General features: G+C 45.4%; 1 pseudogene and 1 gene segment (V, D, J or C); both read right to left on the bottom strand.

The window, feature by feature from the left end:
• Positions 1-1,636: 1,636 nt before the first annotated feature.
• On the bottom strand, positions 1,637-1,733 carry LOC121010497 (uncharacterized; annotated as a pseudogene).
• A 10,992-nt stretch (positions 1,734-12,725) lies between these two features.
• The window catches only part of LOC121010106 (probable non-functional immunoglobulin lambda variable 5-48), a 41,754-nt gene continuing 28,408 nt past the window's right edge, over positions 12,726-26,071 (bottom strand). The window contains 2 exon segments of the V gene segment in view: positions 12,726-12,730; positions 13,089-13,113. Coding sequence covers positions 12,726-12,730; positions 13,089-13,113 — 30 coding nt within the window.

The following is a 26,071-nucleotide window of genomic DNA, read 5'->3' as shown; positions in this document are numbered from 1 at the left end:
AAAGGGTCAGTGACAGTAGTTGCCTCTCATGTTGTTTTTTCTTCCTCTCCTTCCTCTCCTGTCTCTTTCTTTCTTTCTTTCTTTCTTTCTTTCTTTCTTTCTTTCTTTTCTTCTCTCTCTTTCTCTCTCTATCTCTCTCCCTTTCCTCTTTCCTTCCTTCCTTCCTTCCTTCCTTCCTTCCTTCCTTTCTTCCTTGGATAAAGAGCTTTATTTGGATTAAATGAGAGCTGGTGAAAGAGAAGGGCCCAAGACTCCAGTGAGATTAGGTTCCAAAAGGGCAGGCAGAGCTTATCAACCCAATGGACTCCACCTCCCAGCAGCCTTCCAGTTAGTAGGGTCAATAAAGGCCTGCTGGGAAATGTATTTGCCAGTAAATCACCAACGTTTGCCAACCATCACTACAATGGTAGAGTTTCTCTTTTCCATAATTAAATCTCCACAACACCTCCCATGACACCACAAATATTACAAAAAATGTTTTAAAAAATCTCATTTGACAGATCTTATACTCGTCTTCAGTATTTAGCTCCGAAGTCTCATCCTCTGCCAAAAATAGTTCTACTAATCTCATCGGCTGAAACGTCCATCCATGTAGTGAGAAGACAGTCTTTGCTGGCCCATGGTCATTCTAATCCAATTTCCCCAGCCAGTAGGGCTGCATAGCAGAGTAAGGCTCAGGTTGGGGGTGAAGGGGGAAGGGTTGGGGCTTATTTTCTCTAGTATAAGTTCGCATCTAAAGCTTGGTGGGAGAGCAGAACCAGAAAGGCTTGAGGGAAGGGTCCAGGCCCTGTACTCAGTCAGAAGAGAAGGAGGAGGAGGAGGAGGTGGAGGAGGAATGCTTACCATGCTTGTTGTATTTTTATATCTGTAAGAACTTTCTTCATTTTCTTCCATGTCTTCTTTTCCATCTATTTTCCATGCCAGGTGCCAAGGGATTCACAGGAGGAATGCCAGGACAGATGTTGGGTAGGGAGTAGGTAGGGACCTAGGGGTTGGCCTCCCGGATGCCCTGGTTATGGTGCAGGAAGGGGGTGCACTGGGGAGAAAGCTGGATTCCCTCGGGGAGCTGCTGCAGGAGATGGAGAGGGGCCTGGAGGGCAGGCAGGGTGGTCAGGTGGTGGATGGCAGGATGGGCACCTTCAGGGTACCTGACGTCAGTAGATCTGGATTTGGACCTGGCTGCTTGGCATTGGGATTCCACTTGTTCAGGTGTTTCCTCCAGCCTTTACACACACCACCACCCGGGCTTGACTCACCCTGCCTCTCACCTCAAGTTCTTTTTCCTAAAAATAAAACAAATCTAGTAAGATAATTTGCATGTCACCGAGTTCACTCATTTCAAGTATACAACCCAGCGGTCTGGAGTATATTTACGGAGTTGTGCAAACATCTTCATGATCGAATCGATAACATTTCCATCACCTGCAGAAAAAGCGCTGACCCACTACCAGTCACGCCATTGCCCCTCTCTGCACTCACCCCTTCATCACCACCGGTTCCTTCTTGTCTGCAGTGACTTCCCTCTTGCGCACATTTCACAGGTGCTGAATCACAGAACAGGTGCCACTGTAAGCACTTCACTCACTGGCGATAAGAATGTGTGCATTGTTGCGGGAACATCAACACCACCATCTGTAAATACATGGATTGCTTCACTTGGTTGCTTGTCACTCTTGTGCAGCGACCATGCCGATCTATCTGTATGGTTCCAGTTTTAATGGCATCGGCTGTCACAACAGTAATCACTTACTTTTCCTTAGTGGTTTATACAATAATTAAGGATATCATTCTTTTTCAATTTTTATCTTCCAATATCAATTCACCCCTTCCATGATTTATGTTATATATTTGTACATACTTCTTTTTGTTCAACAATTTAGCCAGTAGTTGCTTTATTCTGTTATGAAAAGTAATACTGTGTGTTAATGAGACTGCTTTTCTGGTTTTGGTCTCGTGCATTTTTGCTTTACCCTTGGAGAGGATGCAGGCTGTGTCTCCTTTCCCTGGTTCCTATTCCCTCGTGCCTGGCGGATACCAAATGTTCTTGCCCCTCATTTCCCTTGATTGAGGTGTTTCCAGAATCCCTTCCTGACTTTCTCACCCCCTGTGCCCACAGCTCTGCAACTGAGACCTCCCTTCTCCCTCTTGCTCTTCCTGGATGCATGTCCTGTGGTCAGGGCTCAGGTCTCCCCACATGCCGGCCTGTGTCTTCACATTCAAGGGACTTTCTCCTCTCATGCTGGTTCAGGCCACTAGTCGCCTTCCCCTTCTGTCTCCTACAGCTTTTTCTGGAACTCACTTTTCTTCCCACTGATGCTCCTGACTTGTAGTGTGAGCACGGGAGTGAAGCCGCCAGGGTTTCCAGTCTGAGCGCTTATTTATTTGCTGATTTTCACTTCCGGGTTGTGTGAAGTTGCAACTTGGTCCATCTCATGCTTTACGGAAGGTGTGAATTTTGTGTAGTTTCCTCTGTCTTCTTAATTGTTGGTGTGTTTTTAACAGCTGTCATGGGTATTTCCAATTTCTTTGTTGGATATTACCTGAGCACCAGAATTTTCCATATTTTTAATATAAAAAATAATTACAAAAGAATACCTCCTAAAATGTTTGATGCAGATGTAAAAAATAAATTATTTTATTTCATACTTTATCTAATATCTAACATTGACATAAAAGGAAAAGTTATCAGGGCTAAGTGCTATGACCAATACACTTCATATTTCTCTTCAACTTCTTACGAATACAAAAAGAATGTAACTAAAAACAGAAGTGAAGTGTAATAAGAAAGAATCAGGTTTTTATTTGAGAAATGAAATATGTTATATAAAAGGCTCAGGGCATTTAAATTTAAAAATATTTTACTGAAAAAAACAATTCAGTAAAATCATCAGAAGTATGTAAAATAAAACGTATTATTTTAATAAAATTTTAAATAAGAGTTTTACTTTTTTAAATCCCTCATTTTTTTTTTACTCATGTCTTTAATTATTTAAGCAATTACTGTTCACATTTGGACTTCTTTTAAGTTAATTCTTCTGTTCTCTTTTTTATGTGTACTATTTTTTTCTATATTCATTTAGTTTTTCATAAGTTAAAAATAATGAAAATCGTCCTAATAAGATTACCAAAAAAAGTAAAAGTGCTGAGTAAACATGTTGAGATGTGTGCAATTTGTATTTTAAAGGAAATTGTAAAAGTCCCTGAAGTATATGAAAGCACATTTGAAAAAACTGGCGAATGTTTACTTTTGTCTTCAATAAGAAAACTAACCATAAACATGTTAACCTTTTTAGCTGGTGATCTCATTTCTATCTTCTATGTTTTAGTTTGGAGTCTGGATAGAAGATACTTTCTAACTTCAAGGAAGTTGAGGGCAATCTGACTATGTATTGAAGACAGGGCAAGACATACCAATGAGTTACGGAGAGAATGTGAGAAGTGAAGGGTCATGGAGTGTCTGAACTAGGGACACCCCGGAGGGAGTTTCATAAATCCATGGTGGGAGCAGTCAGCATGGCCGTGTGCACCTGCAGCCACAGTCAGCTGGCAGATTTAGGGGGAGAAGAAGCATCCTGGTGGATTCCATGGGCGTGGGGAAGGGGCTAGTGAGGTGAGGAGACTAATCCTTGGTGGGTGATGAGGGATGGAGTATGGTGATAAAGACCCATGACTTGATGTAAGTGAGGAGGGACAAGGGGTATAAGGAAGTGAAGAAATCAGCAGGGAAAGGGAAAGAGAAAATGCAGTTTCTTTCCTATTCCAAAAACCCTCCCACTCACCTTCACCCTGGACAGGAGGGGGTGCTATCTCTCCCACCCTGCCTCCTGCCTGGTCACCTTGACACCTTGGTTGTCGTAATTGTCACAAAAAATTGGTTGTGATAAAAGGTGATCTATTAAAAACTAGATGACAGCAGGGCTCCCTCAGCCTCTCAGGAGGTGTGATTCTCTTCCAGAGACTTCCTGCAAACTTCAGAATATAGAATCATTTTTCTTATGCCCCAGAATCTGTTTCCCAAGAACTATCTGGACAGTAGATCCTCCAGAGAAACATTCTCCTCTTGTTGCTTATGTTCCAGGCTTTAGCCTTTTCCACTGAAAGTCATCACAGTGGACACCTGGGGACACAGGGGACAGTGGGATGGCTGTGGTGGGGGGGCAGGAGGGCTCTCCTGGAACAAGGCCAATGACCAAGCATCCCAGGTTGAGTCTCTGTCCCCGCGGGCAGCACAGTCCCCAACCGTCTCTGGGCTCCAATCTGCAGCTGATACTGTTTGGTACATTGATTCTGGGAAAGCAGTCTCAGTGCTGCTCTCGCAAGGCCAAGGCCCATAAGGATGTGACATATAATCTCCCTCTGCTCTCAGGGCTGGGCTGTCACTCCCTTAGTGACACCCTCAGGCAGGGAGGGGGAACCTTTACAGCAAACTTTTTTATTCCAATCCAGAGCTACAAGGCTTGTGACCTCAGGGACACAGTCCCCACTATCTCCACCTCTCTACCACTAATATGTGAGTTCTTTGATGGGAACTTCCGGGTCCAGGTGACCTTAGTAATATCATCCTGTGCAAAGTGTCTGGTAATGTTTTTGACTTATTTTCTATTCAGGTTGTTTGTTTCCTGTACTTTGTTTGTTTGAAAAGTTCATTGTATGGTTCCTTCCTTTCTTCCTTCCTTCCTCCCTTCCTTCCTTCCTTCCTTCCTTCCTTCCTTCATTCCTTCCTTCCTTCCCTTTTTTCCTTCCTTTCTTCCTTCCTTCCCCCCTCCCTCCCTTCCTTCCTTCCTTCCTCCCTTCTTCCCTACTTCCTTCCATCCTTTTTTCTTTCCTTCCTTTCTCATACACATTTACTTGTGTATTTATTTTGTACTTCTCAACTGTACAGAAGTTTGACAATTGATCTGAAATAAATTCTGTTTCTGGTTTACTGGTTTTCACTATTAGATTTTATTTTTGTCATTACTCTGGAGAAATGGTACACATCTTCTCTTATAGTATAGACACTGAGTATCAGATTTCCCAGTCAGTCAGCTCATACTACATATGAGTCATGGGCCGGGTGCTCTCCATCTGCTACAATGCTCCTGAACCCTCTGTGTTCTTCTCTCATAGTCATTGCCTTTGAAGTTGGCCAAAAATGCCAGTGCTTCTAATAACTTGGGGAAAAGGAAAGAAACTTTGCTCTGGAGCGACTACCAGCATCGGTAGAAAAAGTCCTTGTGAGGATCCCACCTGGAGGCCTGAGGAACACATGCCCTGAGCCCACAAGTGTCGGAAACCAGCTGCCAAACAGGAGATTTTGTTCAGATACAAGGGATTAAGGACAGAACCAAGGTGTTCGGGTCTCATTCCTCACGTCTACTTGTCACCTCTACAGATATTCCACATAATCTGGCAGTGAGTTGGCTTCTGGCAGGTGCCTTGGGTGATTAACAATCTAGGATTATCTAAAAACAGACATTAAGCATGTAATTACCCAGACTGACCTATAAGTTCACCCATCATTACAGCTGGCCCGGGTCTCCCTTACAGATTCTCTTACGTGTTACTGTTGTGCCAAACGTGTTGCAGCTGTTGTTTTGTGAGGGTCTCCTGAGAGGTTCCCTCAATCCCAGGGGACAGGCCCTGGCCTCTCCCATTGGTCTGTACATGAAAATACAATACTGGTGGGGAAAGTATTTTCTGCCCTTGCACCCTACTCTGGGTTTTAATGTACTTATTGGTATTTTCTTGGCAATTCATAGTTTTCTTCTGATGCAGTGATGTATCTATTACCTTTAAGCCTATTTTAAAATTGCTCTGCACATTAGGACTGATATAAAAAGAACACTGTATATAAATAAGGTGTATCAATGGACGCTTGCCTTTATTACAGATTCTTCTTCCACTGCTGGATAAGGACCCCCATGGCCTGTTATCTCCAACAACCTGGGCCCTGATTCACTGTACTGGGAAATACCCTGCTTGCTTTTTTTCATTTTCTTAGCCTCCCTGTTCCTCCTTACTTACTTTAGAATCACGGATCATCCTCATCATCATAATGTATTCTTTGTAACCACCGACATTAGTCTTGCTTGCCTCGCTAACAGCCCCCACAGAACCCACTATGCCACTTCCTCCCCAGCGGTCTGTGGCTGCAGGTGCACGTGGCCGTGCTGACTGTTCTCGCTCTGAATTTATGAGACTCCCTCTAGGGAGTCCCTAGCTCAGCCACTCTGTGATCCTCCATTTCTCCCATCCCTCTCTCTAATCCATTGTTACGTCTTTCCCCGCCTACAGTACATAGTCAGATTTTTCTCAATTTCCTTGAAGTTAGAATGTATCTCCCATCCAGACCCCAAATTGGAAACAGAAGCTAGAAGATACGTTGCAGGAGCTCACCTGTGAACTGTTACAATGCTTATATTTTGTTTTCTTCTTAAAGACAACAACAATATGTTCACCACTTTTTTCAAACGTGCTTTCACATTCTTCAGGGAGTTTTACAATTCCCTGTAATATGCAGATTGCACACATCTCAGGATATTTGCTCTTACTGTAATAGCGCTCCCACTGGTCTTTTTTTAAGATTTAAAAACAATTTTTTACATTTATTTTCAGAGGCAGGGGAGGGGCAGAGAGAGGGAGAGAGAGAATCCGAAGCAAGCTCCACCCTGTCAGAACAGAGCCCAATGTGAAAACCATGAGATCACAAACCATGAGATCATGACCCGAGCCGAAATAAAGAGTCAGACGCTTAACCGAGCCACCCATGCGCCCCAGCACTCCCACTATTCTTAAAATAAAACTTGCTTCAAGCTTATGCATTCTTCATTTGCGGACCAAAGTTTTTTGGCCTATAGCAGAACTATCCTACTTTCCTTCAGATTTGCAGACCACTGGCCTTGAGGAGTGAAGGACCAAAAGCTCCCAGAGGATAAGTCAAACAGCAGATGTCAGTGTGTGCAGAGTCATGTCTTCATATGGTTCATGGTCTGGGCACCTGCTTCTCCTGCACAGAGCCCCTACCATTTTGACACCTTCCCATGGTGAACCCTGGCTTCACCTGGACAAGAAAGATGGGTTTTGAGACATCTGTCCATGGTCTTCCCAGGTTGCCGGCTTCCTTTCTCACCTTCACTCGTCTCTCCAGCACTGATTTTTCAGTGACTATAGCAGAACCGGACTTTGGAACTGGTTCTTTGTCCAGTAACATTAGCACTTTTATTTTGTTGGTAATAATATTAAAATCATTTTCATTATTATTTTTTTGAGAGAGAGGAATGGAGAGAGAGAGAGAGCAACTGCAGGGGAGGGGCAGAGGGAGAAGGAGAGGGAGCATCTCAAGCAGGCTCCATGCCTGGCAACAGCCTGACCTGGGGCTCAATCTCACGACTGTGTTCCTAATGTAAGATGAAATAAGCAGTCAGTCACTTAACAGATGAGTGACCCAGGCATCCCTTCATTATTTTTTTTAAAGTGTTAATGTTAATTGGGGCGCCTGGGTGGCTCAGTGGGTTGAGCGTCCGACTTCGGCTCAGGTCATGATCTCGTGGTCCGTGAGTTCGAGCCCCGTGTCGGGCTCTGTGCTGACAGCTCAGAGCCTGGAGCCTGCTTTGGATTCTGTGTCTCCCTCTCTCTCTGCCCCTCCCCCGCTCATGCTCTGTCGCGCTCTCTCCCTCTCTCTGTCAAAAACAAACATTAAAAAAAATTTAAAAAAGGTTTTAATGTTTATTTTTGAGAGAGAGAGAGAGAGACAGATACAGACACAAAGAGACAGAGTGCAAGTGGGGGAGGGGCATAGAGAGAGGTAGACACAGAATCTGAAACAGGCTCCAGGCTCTGAGCTGTCAGCACAGAGCCCAAGGCGGGGCTCAAACTTGGGAACGATGAGATCATGACCTGAGCCAAAGTCGAATGTTTAATAACTGACTGAGCCACCCAGGAGCCCCCTCCCTTCATTATTTTTCACTTATGAAAAAGTATCCTTATTATTTAAAGATTATTGAAATAATTAATAGACACTTTAATTTATATTTCTGATGACTTCACTGAATTTTCTTATCAGTGCAATATTTTTAAGCTAAATACCTTGAGCTTTCTATAAGCAGAAAGTTTGGAGGTCCCTAGAACAAAACCAAAACAAAAGAAAAATAAAGATAGAAAAAGAGGAGACAGCTTTCCTGACCCAAAAGCAATAATTTAAGCCCCCAGCTGTTTTCTGGAATCCATACCCTGCAGGCTCTACTTGCCCAGTACACATCTTGCAGAACCTTCTAGGAAGCGTTGGAACAAGTAAATACAACAACCTGCTCATAGAAGATTTTAAGGGAACAAAGGGAATGCGAAAACTAAGTCTCTGCGAGGTCAGGAAACAGTCTGACCACATCAGAGACAAGAACTCAGTGGTGTCACACCCAGTGTTGTTTCAAAAGTAAAGCTGACCTAAAGCACATTCTTGAGTTGTTTTTGCAGGGTTCAAACCGCGCCCCCCAAAGGGTTAATGAGGTTAAAACTGTCCCCAGCAGGACCTGCACTGACACCCCTTCTTTTTTCACAGGAAAGTCAACCTTCTGTTTCAGAGGCAAACAGCAGGATGGGCTTGGCAGCCTAGACCAGTTACATCCTCCACCAACTCCACCTGCTCAGATGGACCCCGGCGTGTCCTCCAGGGACCTCCGCCTCAGGATGATGTTCAATCTCCACTCTCGGAGGAGCACAAGCTTCAGCTAACACCTCACAGGATACACACACAGGCCTGTGCTCTCAGGACCCCTGGGTCTCCATCCTAACCCTGAATCAAAGGAACCCACTCCCCTCCATCAGGGAGTCACAGCTTTGGAAGTTACTCCCCTGATCTCCTTATTGGCTGCAGATCAAGATTCCTTTGTGTGACATCTAGTGCAGCCTCTCGCCCTGTGAGTCACCAAGGAGTGAACTCATGGTGGTTCTGTTGCATCCACACGACTCCTGAAACAGAATGCTACAGGCACCAGTGACAGTCACAACAAAGTTTATTACAATGAGAGGCAAGGCCGACTGATCGGGACCAACACTCTTGATAAGAGTGCGGCCCCGAACAGAACAGCCGGGGTACAGAGTTTTTACAACCGATCACATCGTTTTATCATCACCTGGGAACAGAACAAAGAAACAGGTTCCAGATGAGTTAGAAACAGTTGCCTAATGAGGTGTTTACTTTAGACTTTCTGCCTCTAAGTTGCAACCAGTGGATCTCCTTGACCCTGCCTCTGACGCTCTTTTCTTTGAATTTTTGTTTCCTTAATTGGTGGAGCCTAATTTACAAGGGTATGAGGCGGAGTTTACCAGAGCAAAGCAAGGCTGTTATCTCTTAACCTTCAGTGTCAACACAAAGCTGTTATTTTTCAAGCTAAGCATTAGCCCTACACTACAATTTAACCCTTACAGTTCTGTGACACTTGGACCTGATACATTTCATCCCTTAACAAGAAAACCTGGCTTATTCTCCCTACTCTTTACCTGTGGTTTTAGTCACATTTATTGAATGTATTAATAAGAAATTGCCAATACATATAAACTAAATATATTTGATCGTTTTTACTCCTTACATCAATGTTAGAATCCAGTAAAAAATAAAAACAGTAATTAATTTAAGAAGTATTCTTTAAAGGAGGTTCCCTTTTGATATGATTTTTTCACATTTAAAGAAAATTTTCATGAGAGTTTCCGGGTAGCTGAGGTGAAATATCCATGACAGCTCTTAAAAACACCTGCATGATTAAGAAGGCAGAAGAAACTACACAAGACTCACACTCTTTTAACACGAGACAGACCGTGCATCATCTTCACACAACATGGAAGTGAAATAAATGAGGAAGTAAATGCAAATGCAAAAGTAAATGCAGGGACCCTGGTGGCCTCGCTCGCACGCTCACACCACAAGCCATGAGCTTTAGTGGAAAAAGAAGTCAGTTCCAGAAACATCTGTGAAGAGAGAAGGAGAAAGTTAGCAGCGGCCTGAACCACCCTCAGAAGAGAAAGTCCCCTGAGTGTGAAGACACAGGACAGCGTGCGGGGAGACCTGACCCTGACCACAGGATGGGCATTCAGGGCGAGCAGGAGGGCGAGAGGAGGTCTCAGATGCACTGTTGTGAGCAGATGGGCGAGAAAGTTGGGAGAGCAGCTCTGGAAACACCTCAGTGATGGGAAAAGAGGGGGAAGGAGACAGTAAGCACCTGCCAGCCACGAGGGATAAGAAAGAAGAGAAAAGAGAAACAGCCCACCTCCCTACCACAAGGAAAGCAAAAATGTATGATACAAAAACTAGAAAAATTGTCTAATAATCACATAATAATTTTCATAACAGAATGGAAGAGTCACTGGCTAAAGTTTTGGACAAAAATGGAATCTTCAAAAGTATACACAGTTTAAAAATGACAAGGGGATAACAGATATTGGAAAATTAAAATTAAAAAAATGAAATCTGTAATTACTTGGTAGAGTGCTAAAGAAAAATAAATTATGCTTATTTAGACAGCTTCTTATTAAAATGGGAATCATCCAGATCAGTTAGCACGGCATCCATACAACGGTGGTTTACAAATAGGTGAAGAGGGGTCCATGCCATGGAGGATATGCACCAGGTTCTGCTTCTGAGCACACAAGTGAGACACCTGCACAAACCTCTCGCTCCCCTCCTGGGAAAGCAAAGTGGAACCCTTCATGCAAGTCATTCCATCCCCTGGGGTGCCAGAACTGAATTTGGGGAAAGCTGGATGTGAGTTGGGGCTGGGAGGCCTCTCCTGGGCTGCAGTGAGCACAGAGCAGAGGGCACAATGTAGGACCCCAGGCCTGGGTTTCCAGCTTAGACCCCTACAGACTATCAGGGAGAATGTGACCTGAGCCCAGTGAGCACAAGGGCAGAGGGCACATACGCCCCTCCACAGCGTCTATGTGGGAGGCCTGAGGGGACAGCCAATCTCTCTCTCAACTCAGGACATTTCCCACTCTTGCAGTTCATTCCCTATAACCCGGTGCCCTGACCTTGTGTGTGTGTATGTATGATTTAAGTATATATATATACTTAAGTATATGTGTGTGTGTGTGTGTGATCATACATATGAAACACAAATTACTTACATAAAATATTAGATATGGATATACATATATACACACTTCTAGCCAACCACTCTCACTTAACATAGAACTGTATGTCCTATTCCTACAAATGCTTACTGTTTCTCTCTGAACTTCACATAAAACATCTGATCACTGTCTTTCATAGTGAGTTAGATGAAAACCCAACAGATGTCCATGACCTCACAATTCTGTTTGTTCCTCATAGCACAGTATGTGGAGCTTGTTGATACTTAGCTGGTGCTCAGTCAATATTTTTAAATTAAAAAATAAATCAATGGGGCGCCTGGGTGGCGCAGTCGGTTAAGCGTCCGACTTCAGCCAGGTCACGATCTCGCGGTCCGTGAGTTCGAGCCCCGCGTCGGGCTCTGGGCGGATGGCTCAGAGCCTGGAGCCTGTTTCCGATTCTGTGTCTCCCTCTCTCTCTGCCCCTCCCCCGTTCATGCTCTGTCTCTCTCTGTCCCAAAAAAATAAATAAACGTTAAAAAAAAAAATTAAAAATAAATAAATAAATCAGTGAATAAAAAAAGAAAAAAATACACACATATCACTTTCCTTAACTTATGGCTAAAACATACATCTCCATTTTATTTTGGACCGTCATCATCCATCCAGATTCTTACCCACAGGCACAGGTGTTATCTTAGACACATCCTTATACCTCACACATAACCTCCAGGTAATTCCTAAATCCGATGTTTTTCACAACAAAAGTAACTTTAAAATGTCCATGCTACCCAAATCAATCTATAGATTAAATACAATTTCTGTGGAAAGTCCAATGACATTTTTTCACAGAAATAAAAAAAAAGTCCTGAAGTTTGTATCGAGTCAGAAAAAGCCTCCAGGGGCCAAAGCAATCTTGGGAAAGAACTGTTGCAGGGTGTATGGCCAGAGTCACAAAAGGTGAGTCCGCAAACAAAGTGCCGTTAAGTGAAGGTCCTCATACTCAAGTCGGAATGAGGCCCCAACTCTAGAATGAAGCTTCTTTTTATTAGGATAACTGCTAAAGACTATGTACATAAAGTCAGCTAAGCAAGTGTGTTACTCAGTCTAATGGTTTAGCTTTTCAAGGTTGCATTTCCAGGTAACTGGTTTCTGTATCACTAGGAAGGGTCAGATGTGAAGGAGGATCCACCTTGGACACGTTCAGCTATGTAAACATGTCCTAAAGCCTTGCACCTTCTCCAGCCCTTCCCTTTTGAAGTCTTTTCCTTTGAGGCTTCTCTCCTGCATCTCCCACAAAGGACAAAGCTGGAGTCATCATACTTTCTGCTTTCAAATTTTGTAGTCATGAAAACAGTGTGGTACTGGTGTAGAATGAGACACATAGATGGATGCCACAGGAAAAAAAGAGACCAGAAATAAATGCAAGTTCCCCTTGACCACCAGGGAGGATGTAGGCTGAAAACAAGGACATTGCACGGTCTCTGGAAGAGAGCTAACGTGGATTTTGAAGGGGATTCAGCCAGGAATGTGCGTGAATCATACCGCAGATGCCCCAGATGAGATCCTCAGGTTCTCACTGGTGTTTCCTGACACATTTCGGGGGAGACAGCTGGAAATGCCGGACCCCGTGCAATGGGACACATTGATACTCATGCCATGGTGGGCAGCGTGCATCCACATGGTCAATCTGGGGTAAGAAACGCAGCCCAAAGGACGCTTTCACCTGGGTCAGGGCACACCTGCCAAGAGCCTTTGCGGGAACTGCCCTCTGCCCTCTGCTGCTTCCTGCATTGGCACGGGGTCCTGGGCCCTGGTTCCGCTGCCATTCCAGGTTACCCATTCCCCTGCTGGTGCAGTGTTACTTTTGGGAATGATGAAAAGGTCCTAGAAATGGATAGTTGTGACGGTTACATAACACCGCAAATACACTTAGCACCTGTGAGAATGATTAAAATAGTAAATTTACCGTTATGTTTATTTTTGTAATTATTAACTAAAAGTTGAAAATCAAAATTATATTTAAGAAGCTGTAGTCAAACAAATACCCTTGCCACCCTTATATGTGCTCCCCTGTTGTAACTCACCCCATCACTAACAAGTTACAGCAATTAAAAAATTTGTTTTCTTCCTGCAGATTCCACACGTAAATGAGATTGCACGGTATTTATCTTTCTCCGCCGGGCTTATTTCACGTAGGGCAATGTCCTGCAGATTCGTCCAAGCTGTCACTAATGACAGGACTTCCTCCTGGAATGACCCATGGGGTTGACTTCCTTTGTGCACACATGGGGGAGATCCTGCTCCTGGTACCCCACCGCCTTCCTACTACTGGGATCACTGATGAGGAGAGGGGAATAGGACACAGTCAGTGCCTTGGGGGCTCGGGACGCCAGCCACAGGGGTGCCCATTGGGCCCTGGTGGTGGCAGCTGTGGGAAACTCACATCTGAGGGATCTACTTCACCCACCTTCCCGAGAGCAGGCTCAGCATTTTGGAGCAATGGTGGCACTTCCTCTTCACCCTCACAAGCCCCACTGGGAAGTTTGCTAACCTGACATCCAAAGCTCCTCCCAGGGCTAATCCCCATCTCCCGACATCACACCTGAAGGGCAGGTACCCAGCCAGTGCGCCAGGCCAGGGGAGACACACAGCGACTCAGTCAGCCCTGAGCACAGGAGCCTGGAGGGAAGGGAGGGCCTCGGCTCTGATCCCTGGAGATACAGAGTACATATTGTGGAGGCCTGTCCACCAGCCAGGATGGTGCCTGCACTCTGAAAACTAACTAATTTGATGTGCCTTTGTGAAGAGAACAAAAGCCAGCTCAAAAGGCTCTGATATTTACACGTGGCTGACCAGACAAAGTGTCTGTGTTATCATCGTTATTTTGTTGCCTTTTCTGTTTTTAATTTCCCTGAGAGTTCTGATAGGTTGCATAAGAAACTGGGAAGAAGTCATTCAGATCCAGAAGCCACTGACAGGTACAGTCAGTGTGCATGCAAGTTATTTCAAACTTCAGGAGAGTCAGAATGCAAGGGTCTGACAATTAATGAAATGGGTATAGGACACCCACCAGGTGTCATTATGGCTGGTGGTCACAGCGGAGGGTCCAGCTCCTCCCAGGCAAAGGCTGCCATAAATGCTCGTGCAATACAGGGTCCTTAGGAAGGTTTAGCCTGCACCCCAAGATATCTCAGGAGAACATGGTGTGTGCCTGAGACCCCTGTGGCTGGATCGTGTGGAGAAAGGGAGGGAGAGGAGAGGTCACCCAGGGTGCTCTGGGCCCCATGGAGGGAAGAACTCTTTTAACAAATATGAATTTATCCATTCTTCTTAAGCTGGTAGATACAGGGGCTGAGACCCAAAGCCACTACTCCTCAGCTCCTTCCCTCGCCTTCCTGTCCCCAGGCCTAGAGGTCTATCAGTGACAGCCAAGGCCAGTCCAGGGGTCCTGGGTCACAGAAGCATGGACTGCATGGTGGTCTTGGAAAAGGAGGGGATGAGGTCACTGGAGAGGGAGCTGCAGGTCAGGAATATGACCTCAGGAAACAGGATCTGGAAGGATAGACAAAATCTGAATGAACCATTGATTAGGGAAGTCTTCTTCCTTCCTGCCTTCCTTTCTTCTCCTGTGAGAACTGGGCATGGATATCCTCTTGCGTATTTCCTTATTTTTAATGAGAATTTCATTCTCCACAGGGATCACTGCTGGGATCCCTGCGACTCCCTCCATTTGTCTCAAACTTTTAATCCCAGCTGTGCCTCTGGTCAATGCCACTCATTAGAGATTTAGCTCCACAGAAAATCCTAGGACAGAACTTGGGACAAGGAGACCTGGAAGATGTCACTGGGGGTCAGCTGGAGAAAGATGACAACAGAGGAAACAGGGAAGGGGGAATGACACGTGTCCCCCGGTGGGACACAGGGAGGTGACAGAGTGGACCCTCAGCTATGGGAGATGGAGGGATGTTCCAGAGGGTCTTGTGGAAGGAGGGTGATGCCCAGAGAGACAGAGATGCCCTGACTGACACAGGTGAGGTCAGGTTGGGAGAGCAGAGGGAGGGCAGGTGAGGGGTCTGCTGTCCCCGCGTCACATGGCAACCATGATGTAGACAGGTGTGGAAACATCACAGACAACCAGGGCTGAAGGATGCCTTTCCTCCCCCATAGGAAGGATGGGGGTGTTACTGTAACTCCTTGACTGAGGGCTTAGTCTACACCATTCATTCGTTCATTCATTCATTCAATTCATTCATTCATTCTTTCATTCAACCCACATTAAAGTAATTTCCGCAAGTGTAAGATCAGTGCTCATCACAGTGTGAAATAAAATATGATTTTCTATTCATTTCAGAGTTGTGGTACACTGTCTGTTTCATATGATGTGCATGGTTGCCTTTCTCCTTCTCTGTATTTGACAGCCCAACTTATATTCCCCAAAGGTTCCTACCCAATCGGTTTGTGTCTACTTATCAAAGGAATCCTTGATACACTGGGAAAAAAAGGATACAATTGTATATGCACCAAATGTAAAATATAAGGAGTATCTAAAACTTAAGACAAAAGGAAGAATCAAAAAGAGTAATTGACACATCTGAAAAATACAATGTCAGCTTCCATAAGTCACCATGAAATATAGAAATAATTGACGAATATCATATTGCTTAGAAATAGCAACTGAAATCGGGACAGTTTGAAAACTAATGAATTTATTCTGTATTTATCATAATAAACTGGGGAGTCACACTAATCAGCCGGAATCCCTGACCTTGAAGGGAGCCCTGAGTCAACCCAAGAAACTCTCAGATATTCTTAAGGCACCCCAAGTCAGAAAATCCTTCCCTGCTGGGAAGGCCTGTGTTTCAGGAAGGATTGGAAAACTGGATGTGGGAGAAGAACCCAGGGCCCTGGAGTTCCTCACGAAGTTGGAAGGGACAGAAAGATCCAGCTAACCCCTAGTGGCTTTTAACATGAGTCAGAATTACAAATAAATGCTACAACACATCAGTAATTAAGGGTTTTTAAGGGAACAAAGGGAATACAAAGGTTAACAATCTCCACCAGGCCAGGAAAGTGCTTCACCACATCAGAGAACACAGCAGAGGGCAAACTCCCAGCGCTGTGTCAGAGGAAGCAAGGCCCTGCATTCCTTTCCCCAGGTCAGGAGCCCAAACCTCCTCCAGTTTATACTGGCTCTGGGAGCGGGCCCCTGGCCCCTTCCCCTCGCGGGACGGTTACTTCTGCTTCCTTATAACGTCAGTCTCCACACGAGGAGGAGCGCAAGCTGCACGGACATAACCTAGGATGCAGGCACGGTCCTGTTTTCGAAGTGTGCCCGTGCGACCCGATAGCCACCTTTCGCAGGCTGACAAAGTCCCCTTTCTGAATATCGATCCGGATGACTGAATAAAAGGAACCCGCTCACTCCTGCTCTGAGACTCAAGGCTTTGCAAGTTATTCCTCGTGATCTCATTATTTTGCTGCAAATCCAGTTTCCTCTGTGAGACCACACACCTGGCAGAGTCTCTAAATTTCACTCTGGGTGGAAAGAACTCAGCTTAGTTCCGAGACAGCAACTTCATTTTCCTCTCCCTCTCTCTCTAAGTTCTATTACTTAAATATATAAATTATAATATACGATATATGAATTGCAACATGGAACATACATATAATGTGTATACGTAATCTATAGTGTTTTATATCATACAAGATACCTATATTTAATAGTTATATAATACAGTTACACATGTAATAATTCAATATAACATATTACACATATTTAAAATGTGTGTTTATATATTGCTTATATATTATACATACTTTTGTAATATGTAATATTTATTTATAATAAATATCATATATATATATATATGTATATATATATATATTTCTTTTTGCCCCTATCAAGGGCCCAGATGCCCTCGATGACAAAGTAGCACAGTCTGACAGAGGCCCTTGAAGGAAAGCTGGGGGCTACAAGGTGAGAAAGAATGGGGGTGATGACCAGCCATGCACAGATGATGGAAAGAAAGCCACGCAAATACTTTCAGGGGAGGTTGCTCCCCTACCTGTCAACCCAGCATCTTTTCTCTTCAGCCCTAAAGGTAACTCCCTGTCTGTGAGAGGAGGTAAAGAAAGAATCAGGACAGGCCAAGGAAGCCCCGACTTCTGCTGGTTAAGGACATGTTGCTGGAATTCCCATCCTCCCCTCCCCAGGGGTCCCTTGCTCTAGAACCAGAGAATATTGCAGGTGATTTTTTCATTATGCAAACTTCTCCAGGTGTGGGATTACCTGTCCCTACCTGAACACCACCTGGGCATTGACTCCTTGGGGTTGGAGGATAAAACATGGGAGTGAGGGAGTCAGAGCTGATGGCTCATGGTCCCTGCAGGGTCACACTGCCGTGAGGACACTGCCTGACGAGTGTGCGAGAATTATTAGAGTGGTTCCCTAGTTGGTCAGCTCCAGAAGCCTGGCCAAACAGGACAGGTCCCACAGTGCCACCTGCTGGGCTTAGACACTAAGTGGTCTAGTCCTTCTGACACCTCCCAACACCCCTGGAATGGTGTCCAGACTTTTGCAGTTGGATCTAGAATGGTGCCATTGACGGGTGCAGAGGAATGAAGAGGTGTCCTCTGTGCTTTTTTAGGACTGGTTGTATTTTTTCCGGGTCACTAATGACCTCCATGTGGTTAAATACACGGTGTATCGATTGCACAGTGTTAATGCTACCAGGTATTACCTGGCATCAGAGTTTGCCTCTTCGAGGTGCCTGGGGTCATAACCAGTCTAGTGTCATCTTGAACCTAATGAAAGACTTAAAGTTCTTAGAGTTCCAAGGTGGTTCACGCCTCAAAATAATTCTACTTGGACTTGCCTTCCAGTTTGACCATTGTTGTTGTGGGTTTAGATTCTCCTGCTAGGTCCCTTCAACCCACACCGCAAGGACTTCTGATGCTTGTCTTTGCCATGAGGATAGAATGCTGTCAGAGAAATGTGTCTTCTGTTCCTGATAACTTTTCTGGGTTCAAATTTCCCTTGAACTTTAGCCTGACAAATGCTTATAAATTTGACACTCTGATATACTTAATATATCAGTTTTATAATTGTATTCAGTATGAGTATTGGCATAAACAAAACGTTAATATAAATGGAGCCCTCTTCCCTTCTGAGGGGTTCTCCACTTCTCTTTCACTGAAAATGTTGGAGTAGTAATGACCTATTGCTCTACATGTATTGGACCCTAACCAAGATTTTTTGTTCAGCACTCCATGGAATTCATGAGGGTTGGGTGTTTAACATCTCAGTCCAAAGAACAGACATTTATCCAACATCTTTCCAAACAAAGAACCAGAGGGGGTGAGCAGTAGACCTCTTTGGATTATACTGGGGGCAGTAAGCACTTGGCGAGACATCACTGAATGTGGAGATGGATTTGGATGGTGTTGGTTATATCTTCACAATATTAAGTCATCCATCTTATGGACGTGCTGTCTTCCCATATATGTAAGTCTGTTTAATATGTTCAGCAATCTTTTGTAGCCTTCCGATTCCAAGTCTTTTGGCCATTTGGTTAAGTTCACTCCTAAATGTCTTGTTCTTTTTGATGCTGTCCTGAGTGGAGTAATTTTGTAGTATCCTTATGGGCTTCTTCAATGTTGGTGTAGAGAAAGCCACCTGATTAGTCTAGAGAATTACTACTTGAACTTTTGTAGGAGATGCTACATAGATAGCATTTAGGGTTATAATAAGAGTTTGTTTCCTATGTGGGAACAGTAGGAACAAGTAATGAAGCAGGAGGGAATGAGAAAGTGACGCTCTGCCTCCATGACCATGAAATGAGCAATCTCACATGGCAGACACTGTGCACACGAGGAGGTAAATAACCAGATAGAACCCAGGCCATCTCCACTTATGATGGAAACTGAAAATGCTAAAGCTTTACTTCCTTTCAAGTTTGAGAAACCCTTCATTTCTATGTTCCAGAACTTTTCAGCTATTTGTGAAACATAGATTTCGTAAGCACCAACTATTCTCTGACGGGTACAATGGGGTACACGAAGGGTCAGGGAGGAGCCGGCTCTGTGTTCCTGTCTCCTGTGTTCCTGACCCACTGGTTCTATCAGGACTGAGAGGAGAGCTCTGCTTCCAGAACTCTGCTTCCTCAGGGTTTGGCCCCTGGGAGAGGACACCAGACCTCCCAGCGCCCAGCGCCTCTCTGCTGGCTGACCAGTTCTCACTCCTTCCTTCAGCCTCCAGCATCTCTCCACACTTCCTCTCTGAACCCTTATTCCTCTTCTCTTAGATCAACATCATCTAAAAGAAGCCCTCTAGCTTTGACACCCACCTTGGACTATTGGATTATTTCAAGGTGGAGACAAAAAACGTATTCCACTCCAATTATTCATCTTTTCTTTTATATTTACAGTGGGATTATGCACTTAGTTACCTATAAATTTTAAATTACAAGCTATTCCCAGATAATTGTACTTTTATTGACTCAAGTGCTGCATTACTGAGACATCTTCAATTACAATTTAACAAGTTATAGAAATCATTCAGTATTTGTCCTCTATAAGTAAAAGACCAATAAAGTGCAATTTTCAAATATAAGATCGTATTTGAAATGTATGTTAATATCTAAAATATGTAGGTGTCAGTAGGGTATGACGTGCACAGACAAAAGTTCAGGGTATTTCATGTTGAGGGGTCATGGAGACCACTTATGTGAATCCTTAGGAGAGGAGGTTGCCAAATATCATCAGTCCTTCCTGAGATATGTGGGTCTGTCCCACTTAGGGATGACAAGTGATTAGAGTGAAAGGAAATGGGTCAGTCACCAGAAGGGAAGGAGCTCAAAGATTTGGGGATGCCCTGGAGAGGAGAGAAGGTGAAACAAGGAAGTGAAGGGGGAGGGAGGAACCTCTAAGGCAGAGAGAAAGGACCCCCTCTGCCTGGTTCATCCCACACTCTCCACACAGAGCCCCTGCCCCTCCACAGGAGAGCTGTCTGAGGAGCCTGCAGAATATGGTGAAAGGAAGGGCTGAGGGCATGAAGAAGCTGGACGGGCACAGAGAACCTGCAGGAAGATTGATCCAGTCACAGCTCAGGCTACTCTCAGGTCAGAGATGCCCTTGTGAGCTGAATAAGCTGTCATCTGTCACTTACCTTGTGTCTCCCATTTTGAAGGACTTCCAACTCCTCACTCCTCTCAGGACACCCTACAGCCTCTCTTCCCATCAGAAGATTCCCGTCCCCACCTGCCCTCCCTGACATTTGGTCACCTGGGCAGGGACGGTAATTGTGCTGACTTTGCAGCTCCTGCTGCTCTGGATTCCAGAGTAGGAGCAGATGGCGGTTCTGGAATAGTGAATAGGGTGGGGCTCAGTCGGGGGGGGGGGACCACCTTCTGCAAGTGAGGGCAGGAGCTCCTCTCTGAGCCGCACTTGGGTAGCAAGGAGTGTTCTCATACGCATTGTATTTTGCAAATTAACACGGAGCCGTATCGGAAATATGACAGCACAGCCTCCTGAGGGCCACCCTGGGGACTGGGGACAGGATCCCATTCCTTTTTTCCTTTCATTCTTGGGAACGGAGTCATTCATGCGAATAGGGGGCTGCCATTCCCCGTGCCGGTCCCTGCGTCCCTCTGTGCTGGTGATGGTTCTAGTCACAGAGAGAAGGAATAGATGACCAGGTTTCCGAAGGGCTGAGGTAGGACCAGCATCTGGTTTCTCCATGGGTTAGAGGAGTCACAGTGCAGAAGAGTCACACATGGGTGGGGTCATTGCTCCCAGTCCCACTGAAGCAGGCTCAGGCTCTTCCCATGTATGGGAGAGGTGGGCATCAGTCCCTGCTCTCTTGTCAGGCACAGCGCCCCCTAGTGTCCCCGGAATCATAATCTGTATATAAATCTAATCGGTACTGCAAAATCAGGTTTTTAAATGAGGGAACAATTCACTTACTAACTGTTGCATGAAAATGGATAATACACAAGTATGGGAATGAGAAATGGCATGTGGACAAAAATCAAAAGTGAAAAAATCATACTGCTAACGTCTAATAAGAATAATTTAAAAGCGTACTTTACTAGGAAGTAAAAATGGTTCCATTAAAAAAATGAAAAACAGACCACTTTCCTTAGAATAAAATAGACAACATTATTAGGAACTCTTCCACAAAAATGTGTAAGATGTGGTTAACTTCACGAAAAACACCAACAACCTTCAGGGACCATAGTTTCATTTGATATATACCAAACAAATACACACACACACACACACACATATGTATACATATATATGTATATATATATATATATCATGAATAACAAAGGACAATTTAAATTACTATAGAAAGAACTGTCGCAATGATCCATACACTTGATATATAAAATACAGAAAAATGAAAATTGTGGAAATTATAAAATATGGAAGCAAATCCTCTAAGTAAAAAATCAGCAGTGAGATTCCATTATCAGACTAAAATAATCTGGCATTGGGACCATATGTGATTTATTGCAAACATAGAGTGGAATTATATGTTGATAAATCCTCTAAGACATCATATTTGTAAAGCAACAGATGAAAATCATTATCTCACTAGAACACAAATGATCCTTTACAAAATTGAAAGAAAAGTCCTGATAGAAAACACATATAATGGCAACAGAGACATTATACTGTGATAAGACACTCTCTCCCACACACATAGAACTCAGTCCCACAGCCAGGAAATTACCTAATGGGGTGAGGGTGGGAAGGACATTTCTACAAGGTGAATAGGCTAACGTGACCTAAACACCATTATCATTCAACATCCTTCTGCAAGTAAGTATTAACAATGCAAGTGAATAACAAAAATCACTGGTTGGATCTCAGCACTGTTGGGAATGGACAGGAAGTCATTTCAAAAGACCGCAAAACACAATTCACCCATAGATACTCCAGGGCTGGTGCAACAGTGACAGAAGAAATCACTCCAAAGAGCAAAAAGAACAGGCATTCCTAGTGAAGATTAATAAGAGGATTACACAGGTCTGGAAACTTCCAGAAATAGGTAAATGGCCAAAGATGCAGATGCTAGATCCTGAGAGGTCAGGTGGAAAAGGGGCACACTGGACCCCAGTCCATGAACTTTAGTGAAAAGAGACCTGTGTCTCAACCTAATCGGCGAGATGAGCTTTCTGTGTCCGTTGAGTCCCTTTGTCTAGGAAGGGGCTTAAGGAAAGGCAGAGCCCTCACTCCCAGGTGGCGCTGCTGCATGCACCGGGGCCCATGGTGGCAGCAGCAGGAGCATCAGAAGCAGAAGTCACAGGCTGAACCTGAGCAGCTGCTGGGGCCTCGCCCTCCCAGCAGATGAGAAAGGGGTTCTGCTTTCAGTTCTCATGGGCCTGGGGCTCTGTGTGAGCCCGAGATGCTGTCCCAGGAGGGGCAGGGAGGAGCAGGGTCCCTAGAGGGTCTAACCATCATAATAGATGAGTATTTGGGAGCACATTCGCGGTAGCTGTTGTTACCAGGACACGTATTGAACACTCCTGATGTGTCCTGACTCAGACCGAGCTGGATTTGGTGTCCCTATTTCTGCCCTGACCTGTCACGGACTCTACCCTTAGGGCAGCCTGCCAGTGACATCCTGGACTATATGCTAAATTTGAAAAAAAATCACAAGATATTGCTTCCAAGCACAGGCTTCAAGCTGAAATTTAAAAGAATGTGGAAAGACTTTGTAGACAGACATATTCCCCGGAGCGGGTCTCAGACCCCAGTTTATATCAAACAAACAAAGAAACAGCTGACTTGGCCAAAAAGTCGGGGTTGGATGGCAAGTCCCATTGCTGTGGGACAGGTTTTTATCTCATTTCCCCACAGGCCTGGAGCACTGGATGAACACGGATACAGTAGTCAAAGGACTGGCAGTAATAATCAGCCTCGTCCTCAGCCTGGAGCCCAGTGATGGTCAGAGAGTCTGAGTCTCAGACCTGCGGCCAGAAAATCAGTCACGGACCCCTGAGAGTCGTTTGCTATTATCATAGATGAGGAGTTTGAGGCAGCCTTTCTTGGGAGCTGTTGGTACCGGCTCACACCAAGAATACCGATGTTGTTGGGGCACCTGGGTGGCTCAGTCGGTTAAGCGACCGACTTCGGCTCAGGTCATGATCTCACGGATTGTGGGTTCGAGCCCCACGTCGGGCTCGGTGCTGACAGCTTGGAGCCTGGATCCTGCTTCAGATTCTGTGTCTCCCTCTGTCTCTGTCTCTCCCCCACTTGTTCTCTGTCTCTCTGTGTCTATCAAAAATAAATAAACATAAAAAAAAAATTTAAGAATACGATGTTGTTGGCACTTCCAGTGCAGGAGATGGTGACTGTCTGGGCCAGGGACCCAGACAAACAATGAGGCTGGCTGAGTCAGCACAGACAGGGCCCAACGTCTTCCCAGGAGCCTATAAGTGGGAGAGACAAAGAGAGGGGGATGCTGGGATCTGGAGGCAAGAGGGGGATCAGGGCCCATGTGTCCTCCCAGGACCCTTTCCCCATCCCTGCATACAGTTACCTGTGCAGAGAGTGAGGAGGATGAGCAAGACAGGTGACCAGGCCATGGTGGGGGTCATCACTGATCCTGCCTTTTGTGGTCCCACTGCTGAAGAGCCCCCCCTAATATCTCCTTTCCAGAGGGCCCATCCATGCAAATGAGACCCCAGCTCTCTGCCCCCTAACTAATCCTGCTTTAGGTGCCTCTGCCTGAGGATGTCCAGGGGGTGAGCAAGAGAGGTGCTATGTAGAGCTAGGAGTGGGAACGTCACAGCTGTGACCCATGATCAGAGGGCACAGGCAGTGGCAAGTGGAAACTCCCAGCTCTGACCATCCCTGACTCCTCAGACACAAGTGATGAGCACCCCCTGGTGTCCAGGCCTGGACACAGCACTATGTGACATGGCGACCAGAGCCCATCAAAGAGAGCTCCTGCCTCCCACACTACTCTGTCCACTGTCCCATTCCTTCAGGCCAGGCCAGATGCCCGCTATGTGACCTCCCATCACCTCAGGGTGCACTTTGCTCTACTCAGGCTCCACGTAGTGAGTCCGTCCACGGTTCCCTTGGCTGTTGATGGGGCAGGACTGAGGTGGTGACTCTGGCACAACCACACAGATGAGGATCAGGGCCAGAGCAGCGACGGGTCCACATTGACGCATGGCCAGTTCTGTGCAGGAGGCTGATTTCTTCCCTCTTCCCTGGTTCCTCTCTGGGCTCAGAGTTCTCTTTCCCAGAAGCTCCCTCAGCACTGAGGAGACAGGGAGCCCTTTTCTCCAGGTTGTGGGTAGACGCCCTCGTGTGCCTTCCTAGGGGAGTTACACACTGACCATCTTCGTCGTCTGTCACTACTTCCACCTCCGTGAAACAACAGTTCTCCACACACTGTGGTTAGTGATTCCCTCCTAGGATCTGTCCCCCAGCACACAGACCCAAGTCTGCAGGAGCCCAAGTGTGGCCCTGACCACAGAGCACGAAGGACAAACCTGCAGGAAGCTCCAGGAGGGAAGGAGTGACAGCCACGGGTGCTCTGACGGGGACCTCGTTGCAGACTTCATGTGTCTGTCACCATTTGGACAACTGTTGCCTCAAAATGAACGTGGGTGATTTTATACAACACTCAGCTCAGTAAGAATATTTAAACTCAACAACACTGTCAACGGGAAGATGCAGGTATTTAATCACCAGTGTATTTTCACAGATTTGTGCTTATTGCTGAGACAATATGGCCTGAAATAGTAGTTGAAAAAAGATGAATGAAAAAATAATGAAATGATATGACTTTTGGTTCTTGGTTGAATAGAGGTCTGTAAACTTGTTTCTAAATCATTTCACTTATTATTATTTTTATTATTATTATTTTAATTGTGAGTTTTGTACACTAGGTCTTGTCCTGCAAGTAGGAGTAGGAAAGCCCAACGCAGTGCCCAGGTAAACACCATGAAGAGCTAGTTCCTGTGAACTTCAGACCCACCTCAATGATGGAATTAACACACAGAGCTTCCAGGATGGATGCTTAGGGGTCAGACTCATCTCAGGGGTGGGTAGAACAATAGTCACTGTATCTTGTGTCCAGCAAGTTCAGAATAGAGTAATTACTCACTCACTCTCCAGTGACTAGAGGAATGAATTTCTATTACCCAAGACCAATTTGACCCAGAAAATTCTTTCGAAGATCCCACATGTGACTCCAGGTGAGGTGGAGATAAGGAGCACTGTGTCCCTGAAGTCACAGTCCCTGTGGCCCTCAGTTGGGACAGACTTTTCAGTACAGGTCCATTCTGGCTGGAGGTTCACTGGAGTGTCTGGGGGAGTGACGCCAGCCCTGAGAGCACAGGGAGGGCCTGTGTTATGTCCTCATGAGCCTTGAGCTCCATGGGAGCAGCACTGACTCTGCTGTCTCAGAATCAATCTACTGATCAGCCTCAGGCAGTGACTGGAGCCCAGAGATGGCTGGGGGGTGAACTGCCCAATGGACAGAGACTTGCCCTGGGATTTCTGAGCATAAACTTGTCCCAGAAAGCAGATGATCAGGGCACATCCTGCCCTGGTGACAGGACCTCAGTTACACTCGATGTCACTGGGTTTCATGCTGGTTGAGGTTCTGCCTCCTGGAGGCTGTTTTACTGAGAATGGCTGGGTGAGCTCAGGTTGACCATGACTTCTGGAGAGACAAAGAAGCCCAGAAATTGCAGAGTCCAGGACAATATACATTCAGGAGGGAGTTCTGTGTGTGTGTGCACGCGCGCGTGTGTGTGTGTGTGTGTTTGTACGTGGGCGCGTGCATGCGCATATGTGACCAAAAATGAGGCCAAGTTGCCCTTAAATCCTCTTAAGGCTTCTCCACACACTGAGGGATGGCTCTCCATCTGAGGGCCCAGGATTTTTCATTTAAAAGTCAGTGTCTTAAAGCCATTTCTACTGGAGGAGGATTTATTAGGCAATTGTGGCTCCTTTGAGAGCAGACCTTTTAACGCTTCCCTCAATCAGAAGTCCTGGC

The sequence above is a fragment of the Herpailurus yagouaroundi genome, unplaced genomic scaffold (genome assembly GCF_014898765.1).
Source record: "Herpailurus yagouaroundi ecotype Mexico unplaced genomic scaffold, PumYag 191, whole genome shotgun sequence".
Classification (NCBI taxonomy): domain Eukaryota; kingdom Metazoa; phylum Chordata; class Mammalia; order Carnivora; family Felidae; genus Herpailurus; species Herpailurus yagouaroundi.
The sequence above is the reverse complement of the archived record's forward strand: the minus strand, read 5'-3'. Positions and strand labels throughout refer to the sequence as shown.